The sequence below is a fragment of the Littorina saxatilis genome, linkage group LG3 (assembly GCF_037325665.1).
Source record: "Littorina saxatilis isolate snail1 linkage group LG3, US_GU_Lsax_2.0, whole genome shotgun sequence".
NCBI lineage: Eukaryota > Metazoa > Mollusca > Gastropoda > Littorinimorpha > Littorinidae > Littorina > Littorina saxatilis.
The window spans coordinates 66,511,704-66,525,677 of NC_090247.1; the positions used below are offsets into that span (position 1 = coordinate 66,511,704).

At 41.8% G+C, this 13,974-nt stretch overlaps 1 protein-coding gene across 13 annotated transcripts in view; it reads right to left on the reverse strand.

Moving 5' to 3' along the window:
- Window positions 1-404: 404 nt before the first annotated feature.
- Window positions 405-13,974, reverse strand: part of LOC138963029 (ralBP1-associated Eps domain-containing protein 1-like) — a 56,443-nt gene continuing 42,873 nt past the window's right edge. For all 13 annotated transcript variants that reach the window (XM_070335004.1, XM_070335010.1, XM_070335009.1 and 10 more), the window contains 3 exons: window positions 11,231-11,261; window positions 10,019-10,142; window positions 405-8,922 (listed from right to left, as the gene is read on the reverse strand). In XM_070335004.1, coding sequence (XP_070191105.1) covers window positions 8,751-8,922; window positions 10,019-10,142; window positions 11,231-11,261 — 327 coding nt within the window. In that variant the 3' untranslated portion in view covers window positions 405-8,750. The remainder of the gene's footprint in view (window positions 8,923-10,018; window positions 10,143-11,230; window positions 11,262-13,974) is intronic.

The following is a 13,974-nucleotide window of genomic DNA, read 5'->3' on the forward strand; positions in this document are numbered from 1 at the left end:
TCATACGACATGCGGGGTGCAGAGAAATAAGGATGTGGAAAAGAAGACTTTTGGTAAGTGAAATAAAGGTGATGGATCCAGTCAGGTAGAAATAAGACAACAAGAAAAGAATTGGAAAACTGCAGGGAATAGTAGGGAGAGTTTTCTTGGAAGGAAATATAGGTGAAAGGACTGGTAAGGCAGAAATAAGACAAAAGAAGAGAAGAAACAGAACCGTTAGTCGCCTCTTACGACATGCTGGGTAGCATCGGGTAAATTCTTTCTAGTCCCAACCAATATGGGACTCCCCCTAACCCGCGGGGGGTATGGGGTTACATGTATCTCTCCTTACACACACACACACACACACACACACACACACTCACACACACAAGCAGAGAACACAACACAAACAAAACTACTGCTCAAGTCTACATAACAGTTTATTCACAGTGTTGCGTGTATTGGTAATGTTGGCTGTACACAGAGCAACGATGCAATGCCAATGGCGGGAGCTGACACAACTCAAAAGAAAAAGAATCTTGTACATACAAGGATGATGGAAGAGCATCGCTCATGACTGACTAATACTGGGCTTGCCGCATGTGGACATACAATATACAACGGAACAAACAATACAGGTTTCGGTACATGATTTGGCCTTACCCATACTCAGGCGATGTTAAAATGATTGTAATGAAAGTGCTGTTAGATACGTACACCCTCAGCCTTTAACTCTGAGCAAAACGAATGGACAACAGTTAACAGGTTGAAACGCTCGAAGGAAAATACCACAGCCCTCTGCGCTGATGGTGACTTTAAAGGCATAACATTATAATTATGAAGGGGAACTAGCTTACCTCTAAAGCTGACTTAGCAATAAACTGCACTGGATACGGTTCACAATATTCAGATGATAAGCGGTCTAGGCAGTAGTTCACGCAAGCTGTGTCCAGTTTACAAGTTATACAAATGCTCAGTCAGAGGTCACAGAATATTGAGGAGAGAGAAAAGGATCTATGCATTGACATTGCTTTACATGGTAAAATTTCATTGCATGAAAAAGTGTACATATATTGTGTCGGTAACAGAACATGCACACAAGTGTCACATTTCACGAACCGTGACTGAGTGGGTGTCACAATTCACAAACTGATGTTATAATCGCAACGTACACAAGAACTTCCCATTTCACGCTTTCACCGAATCAAAATATCGTCCCAGCCTTTGAGACAAACCACACGCTACTCTCGTTTTGACTAACAACACGACTACAACCTCAATAAATGCAACAGAGTAATTTCAAACCGTTCCAAGCTGCAGGTACAACGTTTTCTCCCTCACAACATATTCTCACATCAAACATTCTTTCAGATCAACTGTACTAGCACTAACAACTGTCATTAAATTACATAAACACAGCACAAGTCAGAATTATCACAAAGAAAACGTTGGTCAATGTATGGGCACTTGAAGCCAAATAAGCAATGCAATGTAACTTTATCCGCACCCTGTCCATGAAAAGAAAACGTAAACCATCTGGCACCCTCCCTTGGAACTATATTGGCATGTGGAAAAGAAATCTGACTTCTTGCTTTCAACGTCATGTCTGACTAGCAGCCACTTCAAAGGGCTGGATACAGTGGAACCTCCCATTTAAGACTCTCTCCTTTTTAAGACCTCAATATCTGTACGTAACCCAGGGCAGAAAAAGACCCTTCTCCCTGCTCCCGGTTACAACCTTCTTTCCCTTTTCCGGACAGGTAAAAGAAAACCCCGAAGAGATTTTGGCTAGACACCGCTCAAAAACCCCAGACCCAGCAAACCTTCTTTCTCGGCGTGTTGGCAGATATCTGGCCTCGAACCCTAACACACGCAATGTCACCTCGGTCGCGCTCTGATTGGACGACAACAATCAACAGTGTGACGCACCTCTAAAAAAAAAATGAAGCGTGAAGCAAAACAACTGGGGTGGCGCGCCTACGGAAAGCGTTTTGTGACAGGGGGTTCCTCTGTATTGTGAGGAGACCTTAATTAACCCATGCCCCGACATGTCCAAGGTAGTACTGGGGCGGGGATATAGCTCAGTTGGTAGCGCGCTAGATTTGTATTCAGTTGGCCGCTGTCAGCGTGAGTTCGATCCCAGGTTCGGCGGAAATTTATTTCAGAGTCAACTTTGTGTGCAGACTCTCTTCGGTGTCCGAACCCTCCCCCCGTGTACACTACATTGGGTGTGCACGTTAAAGATCCCACGATTGACAAAAGGGTCTTTCCTGGCAAAATTGCTTAGGCACAGTTAATAATTGTCTACCTATACCCGTGTGACTTGGAATAATAGGCCGCGAAAGGTAAATATGCGCCGAAATGGCTGCAATCTACTGGCCGTATAAAATTTCATCTCACACGGCATCACTGCAGAGCGCCTAGAACTGTACCCACGGAATATGCGCGATATAAGCCTCATTGATTGATTGATTGATACTGCACGCTAAAGAACAAGTTTGAAGCAACCAGTAACGCTTAAAAATGCATCATCGCTGTATGCACCACTGTCACCCTGTTTACGCTTTTCTAAATAAAGGCAGCCTCACACAAGAACACAGTAATAATTCCAAATTCAGTGGAATCCCCCCCCCCCTTTTAAGGCCCCCCATTTCAAGACTCCCACCCTTTTTATGGCCTGAATTTCTCAGATTGTTGGCGCTCTTAAAAGGGGGGGGGGGGGGTGTTCCACTGTAGTTTGAAATGTAATAGGCTGACACTGTCACATTAACTAAGTCTTTAGCTGGAAGCAAAGTCTGACCAATTTCTACCTCAGTGCTGGGCTTATATAACTCTCAGTTTTGACCTTCATCATAACACCACATGCTAAGAGTAGGCGGTGCACAAATAATTTACCAAAACTATTGTTCTAACCTGCAAACAGAATATGTGTGTGCCATTCACCAGTATTCACCCACTTGATCACACACCATTCACCAGTGTTCACCCACTTGATCACACTCCATTCACCGACTTCAGAATTCTTATTTACTGCTTCTCGCCCGACAAACACATGCCATTACTCATACACAGACGCAAAATGGACAAAATGAGGAGTGTATTACACATATTCCGAAGTCAAAATAATCAAAACTACCGTACAATCTAAACCTAGACTCTTGTATCAGCTCACTGTTTGACAAACAAATTCCGAGATTCATATGTCTATCATATCCCCTTGCTCATACAGACACAAACATGGACTCAATGACATCAATGTATTCTGATATCAGGATATTGAAACGCTCTCATTTTCAGCAATTCTTTCAATGGACATTTTCCAACACTCCCACACATTCAGGCAACATAGATTCCAAGAGGACCACATTATTCTGGATCCAGAATAGCTCTGTGTCATCATTTTCACTTCATCATTGGACTAACATTTTCTAAAAACTCATACGAAACACATAAAGCAGAATCCAAGTCGGTGATTTTGGTCTGAATTCAGAACACTGCTATACACACAGAGTTGCAGAATAAGTAGCAACATAATTATCGTTTTTGTCATCAAACAGAGTGAGTACAACCAATCGTGTAGCTTCTAGCAGAAAGGTCATCAAACAGAGTGAGTACAACCAATCGTGTAGCTTCTAGCAGAAAGGTCATCAAACAGAGTGAGTACAACCAATCGTGTAGCTTCTAGCAGAAAGGTCATCAAACAGAGTGAGTACAACCAATCGTGTAGCTTCTAGCAGAAAGGTCATTAAACAGAGTGAGTACAACCAATCGTGTAGCTTCTAGCAGAAAGGTCATTAAAAAAGCACAACCAATGGGAACCACAAATAAAAGGAGAAGAAAAAGATAACCAACACACATTTCAATCACCTGCAAACATCAAGGAAAAATAGTTTTAATCAATCATTTGCACACAGAAACGAAATAAAAGTATGAACACGGGATGGAAGGCAACGTATTGTACATCAACCGCGAACAAACACAAACACATCAGCTGTGTGACAAGGTTCCGGGCATATGCAATTCATCGTGAGATTTCAGAGTTTCACCGTTACAGATGCAAATAAACATCAACAAACAAAACAACTATCTACCTTGAAGCACACGTTTCTCTACTGGCCGCCTGCCAACCCAGCTGCAGCACACTCACAACCACACGCCAAAATATAAACACACATGTGTTGCATCATTCGTCATTCTCTCCAGCACTGATCATTTGTTCAAAGAAATGACCTTCACCCCTTCGAGGACTCGGGAAAGTTGTGGAGCAAGTCAACAACGAGAGCAAAACGAAACATATGAAGGAAACATGTTGTCAATTCTTGAGACGAGGAATGCAGGATTATAGCGTTGTATCAATTTATGCCGTCTGCAAAGGGTTAGTCATTATCCCATTGACGGAGGGGACCAGGCCACATCGTAACTCCTTGTTCTACCCACATGGAAAAAGATTCTCATGCGCAACCCAACATTTACACATACACATGCTCCAGTGTGCACTCAAGTGCAGAGACACACTCTCTCAAACACACACACACTGACACACACACACTCTCTCTCCTTCTCTCCACCACATACACACTGTCACGCGCACACACTCTCACACACACACACACACATGCTCACACACACTCACAAATGCTTACACACACACTCTCTCTCTCTATCACACACACACTCTCACACAAACACAAACACTCTCTCTCTCTCTCTCTCTCTCTCTCTCTCTCTCTCTCTCTCTCTCTCTCTCTCTCTCTCTCTCTCTCTCTCTCTCTCTCTCTCTCTCTCTCTCTCTCTCTCTCTCTCTCTCTCTCTCTCTCTCTCTCTCTCTCTCACAGCACCTAGACATGCACAGATACAAAATGGCACAAATGCAAAATAAAATGAACCGAAAGTTACACTACATTGTATGAACACACAATCCATAATAACATTGCACAGAAGGAACAAAATCAATGCCAGACATTTGTTCACAGATATCTTTTAAAAGTATACAAAAAAGTATCTTTTTTCTGACAACAAAATACAAATATACATAAAGAAAAGAATGGAAATCATCAGATTGGAGGAGAATTTCTTCTTTCTATTGTTAATAGTTTCATCTTCTATTGTTATTTTTTTGACATGTTGATCCTGCACGCCTCTAGTAATCAACTGTCAAACTCCATTTGACTTCATTTTTCAGAAGCACAAATCCATAATATCATTGCACAGAAGGAACAAAAATAAAAAGATAAATAAAGAAAAAAGGTCAATATTCTTCTGTCACTCAGGAGTTTGGCTTTTGTGTATTGTGGGAGAACATAACTACACAAAACCAATGTTTCAACTGGGTTTCTTCCCAAATATGTAACCATCATTTTTCTGTGTTCCAGTAGCAACTCAAAATTTGCAAAGCAGGATGTGTTCATTCACACACGTACAAACTTTGATGTTGTAAGCTTCATTATTATTATTGGTTCATAAATCAGTAAAGTGTCCGTCACCGTTTAACGCTCACAATGGTTCACTGCATCACCCTCAGCCAAAAAATGCCACCTACACGACCAACCTGAAATCTCTGTACAATTATCCTTCAAATTCAAGCGGAATAAAACACACGCAGTTGCACATGCACACACGTGCCCCCGTTATTGTTCAAGCACACAAGGTCACTGTACAATTATTCACACTTTGTACAGACTCATCACCTCAGCTGCTTCAACTTCAAAACTCACGCAAACAGATGCAGAGTTAAAATTCCTCCGGCTCTCTCTCTCTCCCGCCCCCTCCCTCCCCTCCTTTTGAAGGCTCCCTGATTCAAGGCTTTACCACTTTACAGATGTTCTGCCCACTTTAACCTCTGTAAATTTATCTCCATTTCTTCTTCTTCTTCTTTTGCGTTCGTGGGCTGAAACTCCCACGTACACTCGTGTTTTTTGCACGAGTGGAATTTTACATGTATGACCGGTTTTTACCCTGCCATTTAGGCAGCCATACGCTGTTTTCGGAGGAAGCATGCTGGGTATTTTCGTGTTTCTATAACCCACCGAACTCTGACATGGATTACAGGATCTTTTTCGTGCGCACTTGGTCTTGTGCTTGCGTGTACACACGGGGGTGTTCGGACACCGAGGAGAGTCTGCACACAAAGTTGATTCTGAGAAATAAATCTCTCGCCGAACGTGGGGACGAACTCACGCTGACAGCGGCCAACTGGATACAAATCCAGCGCACTACCGACTGAGCTACATCCCCGCCCTATCTCCATTTCAAGACTTTCTTCCTTTTCGACCTGTTTTTGCCAAATTTTTGGAGCTCTTCCAAAAGGGTTTCATTGTGCTGTTGATAGTGACTTATGACTGAAGGGATAGTTCTCGTACTTCACTCTCACATCATCAGACCTGGGAACCCCTGTTTTGCACTTTGAGTATTCTCAAACAAACTTGGTGCATTTTTAGAAAAAAAACCGAGCGTACTCCACACTGCACTTGAACATCCATGATTTAAACATGCCCCACACGCGTCTGTCGCACCGTCAATTAAGTTTACCAATTCATTTGAAACAAATACTTCTTTCAATGTTTTCTGACAAAACTGTAATCATGTCTCAAAATACTGGATCTGCTTCGGGCTGCGCTTGTCAAGAAAAGTAGTCTAGGAATTTTTCTCGTCGTATTTTATTTCCACTGACCGTTCTGATCGTATTCTAGACAATCATGCGTACAAAATACGGCGAAATCGTATGGGTTCCCAGGTCTGTATCATCTGATGTCACATGTATCATTAGGCAAGTGCACTGTAAGAATTGGTTTACAGTCAATCAATCAATCAATCAATGAGTCTTATATCGCGCATATTCCGTGGGTACAGTTCTAGGCGCTCTGCAGTGATGCCGTGTGGGATGAAATTTTATACGGCCAGTAGATTGCAGCCATTTCGGCGCATATTTACCTTTCACGGCCTATTATTCCAAGTCACACGGGTATAGGTAGACAATTATTAACTGTGCCTAAGCAATTTTGCCAGGAAAGACCCTTTTGTCAATCGTGGGATCTTTAACGTGCACACCCAATGTAGTGTACACGGGGGAAGGTTCGGACACCGAAGAGAGTCTGCACACAAAGTTGACTCTGTGAAATAAATTTCCGCCGAACCTGGGATCGAACTCACGCTGACAGCAGCCAACTGAATACAAATCCAGCGCGCTACCGACTGAGCTACATCCCCGCATCAACTCACAGCACTTGAAATTCAATCACTGTCTTACATTCAGTCAAGTATCTTTTTTCTTGCTTTTGTAATTGTTCTTATGCAACACACACATGCAAACATGGGAAAGTAAGAGAAAAGTGGAAGTGGCACCATACAAACAAACAAAATATTCATTAAAGCAGAGGATATACATATCAGTGGGGCAGCCATCCTAGCTCAGAAATAAATGTACTGTTGTAGCCTTATGAATAAATCTAAAAACATGACCCTATTAGCATATTTAATTCCATGACTAAACCAAGAGCTTTCACAATAAAAGAGAGAAACAAGAAGAGCAAACGCTCGATCGAGTCACTTTCGCAGTTCTGAATATTATATGAGGCATCAGATGGACAGGAAGAAATTGCTATTCACAACACAATGAGTCACGTTCACATAAAATTTGAGCCCGGTCACTTTTATAGTTTCCGAGAAAAGCCCAACGTTAAGTTGTGTGTTGCCGAACAGAAAAGGCTAGTTATCTCCCTTGTTTTTCTGATAACGTTCGTAAAAGGCTACAGATGTAAATACTTTGATGTAAAGAATAATCCTACAAAGTTTCAATCACATCCGATGAACTTTGTCAAAGATATAAAATGTCTAATTTTTCCTTTGACGCTGACCTGTGACCTTGAAAAAGGTCAAAGGTCAACGAAACCATCGTTAAAGTGTAGAGGTCATTGGAGGTCACGACTAAACAAAATATGAGCCCGATCGCTTTGATAGTTTCCGAGAAAAGATATAAAATGTCTAATTTTTCCTTTGACGCTGACCTGTGACCTTGAAAAAGGTCAAAGGTCAACGAAACCATCGTTAAAGTGTAGAGGTCATTGGAGGTCACGACTAAACAAAATATGAGCCCGATCGCTTTGATAGTTTCCGAGAAAAGTCCAACGTTAAGGTGGTGTCTACGGACGGCCGGCCGGACGGCCGGACGGCCGGCCGGCCGGACAGACTAACACTGACCGATTACATAGAGTCACTTTTTCTCAAGTGACTCAACAATCTCACTCATTTCAAATTGTTCAAATGTTTGACATTTTGCCACATCAATGCATATTAGAGCCAGCCAAAATATCCAGTCATTCTTGCACAGCCATAAATATTTTTTCACACTCTTTTTATCATTTTTGTTACCATAAGCAATACTCAAATCAAGTGTGACATTTACATTGCCCGGCAAGTTTATCAGCGGTCTATGGACTATTAAAAGAACCTTTTTTCATGAGTGGGTTTTTACGTGTATGACCGTTTTCACCCCGCCATGTTTGACATTCATCCTTCTTCTTCGTTCATGGGCTGAAACTCCCACGTTCACTCATGCTTTTGCACGAGTGGGTTATTACGTGTATGACTGTTTTTACCCCGCCATTCAGGCAGCCATACGCCGCTTTCGGGGGAGACATTCACTCATGAGTAGGACCTCGAACCTCACACAGGGCTAAATCGTGTTCTTGCCAAAACTGGTAGGGGCACGAAAGCATGGAAATAAATAGAGGGTGGAGAACAGAGGAGGTGTCTAACGGGCAAGCCGGAGGCTAGCTGGAGAAGGGTTTCAAGTGCTCCAGCTGAATCTCCAGCGCAATTCGCTGCTCCATCACTTCCTGCAGCTCCTGGTTCAGCTCGCTGTTCAGGCGGGTCAGCATCGCGTTCCGCTCCTTGTGCGTCCTGATGGCCATTCCGATGTCACGCTTGTCTCGACTCATTTGCCTGCACAAATAATTTATTAAATAAAACACAATAAATATGAGTCATAATTGCCTACACAATAATATCAAAAAAATAAATAGAATAAATAAGACCCAATTGCCTGCATAAATAATTTATTAAATAAATAAAACACAATAAATAAGACTCATTTGCCTGCACAAATATATCAAATAAATAAATTCACCTTTCATAAGTTTTCTTCGGTTAGAAATCTGGATGAATGAGAGAGTGACTGCAGAGTGAGACAATAATCTTCCGTGGGAAATCTCAATAAATGAGACAGAGAGAGACAGAGACAGATGGAGAGAGACAGAGAGAGGGAGACAAGAGAACCTGAACAATGTATTACACAGCGATGGAAGCTTTGGGGATATAGCTCAGTTGGTAGCGCGCTGGATTTGTATTCAGTTGGCCGCTGTCAGCGCGAGTTCGATCCCAGGTTCGGCGGAAATTTATTTCACAGAGTCAACTTTGTGTGCAGACTCTCTTCGGTGTCCGAACCACCCCCCGTGTATACTACATTGGGTGTGCACGTTAAAGATCCCACGATTGACAAAAGGGTCTTTCCTGGCAAAATTGCTTAGGCACAGTTAATAATTGTCTACCATACCCGTGTGACTTGGAATAAGGCCGTGAAAGGTAAATATGCGCCGACATGGCTGCAATCTACTGGCCGTATAAAATTTCATCTCACACGGCATCACTGCAGAGCGCCTAGAACTGTACCCACGGAATATGCGCGATATAAGCGTCATTGATTGATTGATTGATTGATTCAATGTGGTTTTGCAGCTGGTCCTTGCTTAACAAGAGAGAGGCACAGACAGACAGACAGACAGACAGACAGACAGACAGACAGACAGACAGACAGACAGACAGACAGACAGAGACAGATACAGTCACGAGTGACATAGAAATTATACAGAAAAAAGCAGAGAGAGAGAGAGAGACCGAGACCAACAGAGAGAAACAGAGACATGAGAGACCGGCAGCCAGAAATGGACACAGAAAGACAGAAGCAGACAGAGAAAGACAGACACACAGACGCAGAGACAGACAAAGGAACAAAGAAGGAGAGAAGTAAAATGAATGTGACCTCTGAGCCATGGGTTGTGAGAAGCTGTCCTTGCTGACACTGTCCGGGATGTCTTCGCCGCTTCCCAAGGTCACCTCCTGAGACTCTCCCGGTGGCCCGGCCGCTGACCCACCCACTGAACCTTCTGCAATATCACCAGACTGTGTCATTACTGGAGAATACTCACGTCATCCCTCCCTGCTGGTTTAAACAGTGTTTATTCAACAATTGATGGATAAGGCCCCCCCAAAAAAAAACAGTCTGTTTACGGTATCTCGACCGACCCTATTTTTTCGCGCGACCCTAGACTTTTTTTGGCATTTGGGGGAGAAAAAAAAGGAAAAAAAGTCTTGTTTTTTGGCAAAATAACTTAATAATATGGTTTTTTGGAAAGAAAAAAAAGAAAAAAGAAAAAATCCCGACCTACCGACCATATTTTGTTTGCCTATGTTACCGTAAACAGACTTTTTTGTTGTTGTGCCTAATGCATAATAATACATGTTAAGGATCACAACAAGCTCAAGCTCTGTGGAAAAGCAGGTACAGTGGAACCCCCCTTTAAAGGCTGTCCTCAATAAATTAAGCCCGTAGTCACGAAAGCTTCAAAGTCTTTTTACCAAAAATTCAGAGCCAAAGCTTTGTGCAACAAACTTTGTGAAGAAGACTTCGCAAAGTCGACTTTGCCCAATTAATATAAGGCTTAATGACCATCAGAAATTTGAAAAACAATGAGCTGCATGGGAATCTTACAGCTTAACATTTGCAGACACAATGAGCAGAAAATCTGACAAAGCAGGGACTTGTTAAAGGTGAGAAGTCTCAAATTGTGGATAAGTGGGTGAGGGGTACCGGGTCTTAGCAGGGGAAGGTCGCACTGTAGGAACGTGATTCTGAAATCTACATGACATTTCTAAGAAGTAACACAACAGTCTGTAACTTATTTTTCCACAGAGCCACACAGAACTTGACCTCGTTTCATCAGAACCTTAACAGGCATGACAGCAGAAACCATTTGAGAGTGTCTGAAACTCTGTCAAGGTCCTCACTAAATATGTACAGTATTGGCATAATTGGCAACTTAAATTCAGGGTGAAGCACGATACTCATATTACACATTTCTTTACTTTAATGATGACTTATGAATATACCTACGAAGACAGTAGGACAATATCTAAAGTTTCAAATTGCAAGGATAATTAGTCCAAGGTTTCAAAATTATCACAATTCTCTTACCAAGTGCAGGTTCCAACAATGAAATGGCGCTCTGCAAATGACAAAAAAAATTATCAAAAAATTATAAATACTCTTCTGGTTTAATCAGTAGTTACATAGTGAAAAGCATTCTCTCAAATGAACATACTATTACAAAGCATCAACATCATGCTGACTTACCCCTCTACCTTAAAAGAATTTTGTGTGTGAAAAATTACAGCTCCGCCAAAGACCATTTATAAGTCTGCGGTATAAACAAAATCATTCCAAACTGATTCCGATGATATAAAATAATAAATGAAACTTTTGTCAGAAATGAAGAAACGTTATATAGGAAAGGCAAACAAATAACAGTGATTTTATGGCGATCATTTACTATTTCAGAAATCATTATGCAACTAACTGTTAATCGAATTTATGCATCATGCAAAGCAAACTTAAGTTGTGAAAGCAGAGTGAAACTGTTGGAGCTTGAACCAAAAATCTACACGTGAAGCGATAGTTACAAAAGTGACACTATTATCTATTTTCAGTCTTAATTAATGTAAAAAAAATAAAAAATTCTTGTACATGTAGCATATCAACATCGTGGAATTTTGGCGTAACTCATTTTAAACAGCCTTTTCAAGAAAAGGACAAAACTGATTTTTTTTTAATTGTGAAATAGTGTTGGATAGAAAGATTATAAAATGTCAAATCATGCAGTCGTAATTAGGAGAATAATTTCTATGGAGGATGATTTACTTAGTGTAAAGCTCAAAAACATCAAAATCGCCAACATTTATTGAGTTACGTCAAAATTCCACAATAACATTGATATATCCTGCTTTGAAATCATGATGTGAGTGTCCTCTTTGTCACAGGGTTTGTTAGTAATGCACTTCTGGTTTCAGAATGTGACTGTGATATAAAGTGAATAAAATGTACATCACAGTATACACAATTCATGTACATGTAATTTTGGGGTTGACACACAAACTTATGCAAAGTGATTTCCTTTATTCACATAATAAAAGCAGTTGCAACTGGTATTGCCCAAAGCAGCCACTCAGAAAATTATCAGAGAAAGAGAATGTGTGTGTGTGTGTGTGTGTGTGTGTGTGTGTGTGTGTGTGTGTGTGTGTGTGTGTGTGTGTGTGTGTGTGTGTGTGTGTGTGTGTGTGTGTGTGTGTGTGTGTGTGTGCCTGTGTGTGTGTGCTTGTGTTTGCGTGTATATGCATGTGTGTGTTGGGCGCCAAAAAAGCTGAAAGGAAGAGTACCCAAGCAACTGATACAACAACTCATTGTTATATTTCTTTCTGTTTTATCTTTTCTTCTGCTTTTAAAGCGCCTATAAATGTGGCCATATTTGGCAAATTGACCAGGAGACTGTCACTATGAACAGACATGGGCAATATTTGCCCAGTGAGCGGCTGCTTTCAAGAAAGCTGGAAGAACAAGTGGAGAAAGCACCATATTTTTTAGGTTTGACTGAGTGGTGATATGGGTGAATTAGTACGGATTATGAGGATAAAGTATGGGGTCCGAAGACGGTACATGTACATGTCAGCTTAAAAGTTAACTCACAAATGATCAATCTATCATACGTAACAATTTCGAAAATAGGTTTTTTGAGGCATTTTAACATCACTTTTTGCTTCTTAACACATTTTATACTACATGTATATCTGTACATGTTAGATATACATGTAACTACAATGTATTACAAATGCCATGGTTAAAACACGTTTTTCACTGAAATAGGGACATTGAAATAACAATGTTTAGTGCATGGACAAATTAGATTTTCAACCAAAATACAAAAGAATTATCTTGTTATAACCGCAGTCACCATGGGTGGTTGACTGCACTGCAAACATGCACTCTAACAAATTTCCCACCAAAAAAGAAACCATTAATGAAAACATCTAAAAACCCATTCCCACGACCCACAACAACCAAAGCCAGGAACAACAGGAAACAGGGACTTGACGCGGGCCCCTCTCATCCCAATACAGTGGAACCCCCCTATTGAGACCCCCAAACTTTTCCTTTAAAGACCCAGCTGATTATTATTTATTATTATATGAAGTCTTATATCGCGCGCGTATCTCCAGACTCGGACTCAAGGCGCAGGGATCTATTTATGCCGTGTGAGATGGAATTTTGTACACAATACGTACATCACGCATTCACATCGACCAGCAGATCGCAGCCATTTCGGCGCATATCCTACTTTTCACGGCCTATTTTTCCAAGTCACACAGGTATTTTGGTGGACATTTTTTATCTATGCCTATACAATTTTGCCAGGAAAGACCCTTTTGTCAATCGTGGGATCTTTAACGTGCACACCCCAATGTAGTGTACACGAAGGGACCTCGGTTTTTCGTCTCATCCGAAAGACTAGCACTTGAACCCACCACCTAGGTTAGGAAAGGGGGGAGAAAATTGCTAACACCCTGACCCAGGGTCGAACTCGCAACCTCTCGCTTCCGAGCGCAAGTGCGTTACCACTCGGCCACCCAGTCGTTACCACTCGGCCACCCAGTCGTTACCACTCGGCCACCCAGTCGTTACCACTCGGCCACCCAGTCGTTACCACTCGGCCACCCAGTCGTTACCACTCGGCCACCCAGTCGTTACCACTCGGCCACCCAGTCGTTACCACTCGGCCACCCAGTCGTTACCACTCGGCCACCCAGTCGTTACCACTCGGCCACCCTTCAAACCATGTGTAAATTGAGCCCATTGACTGCGGATCCAGACATGGCCTGACCAAACAG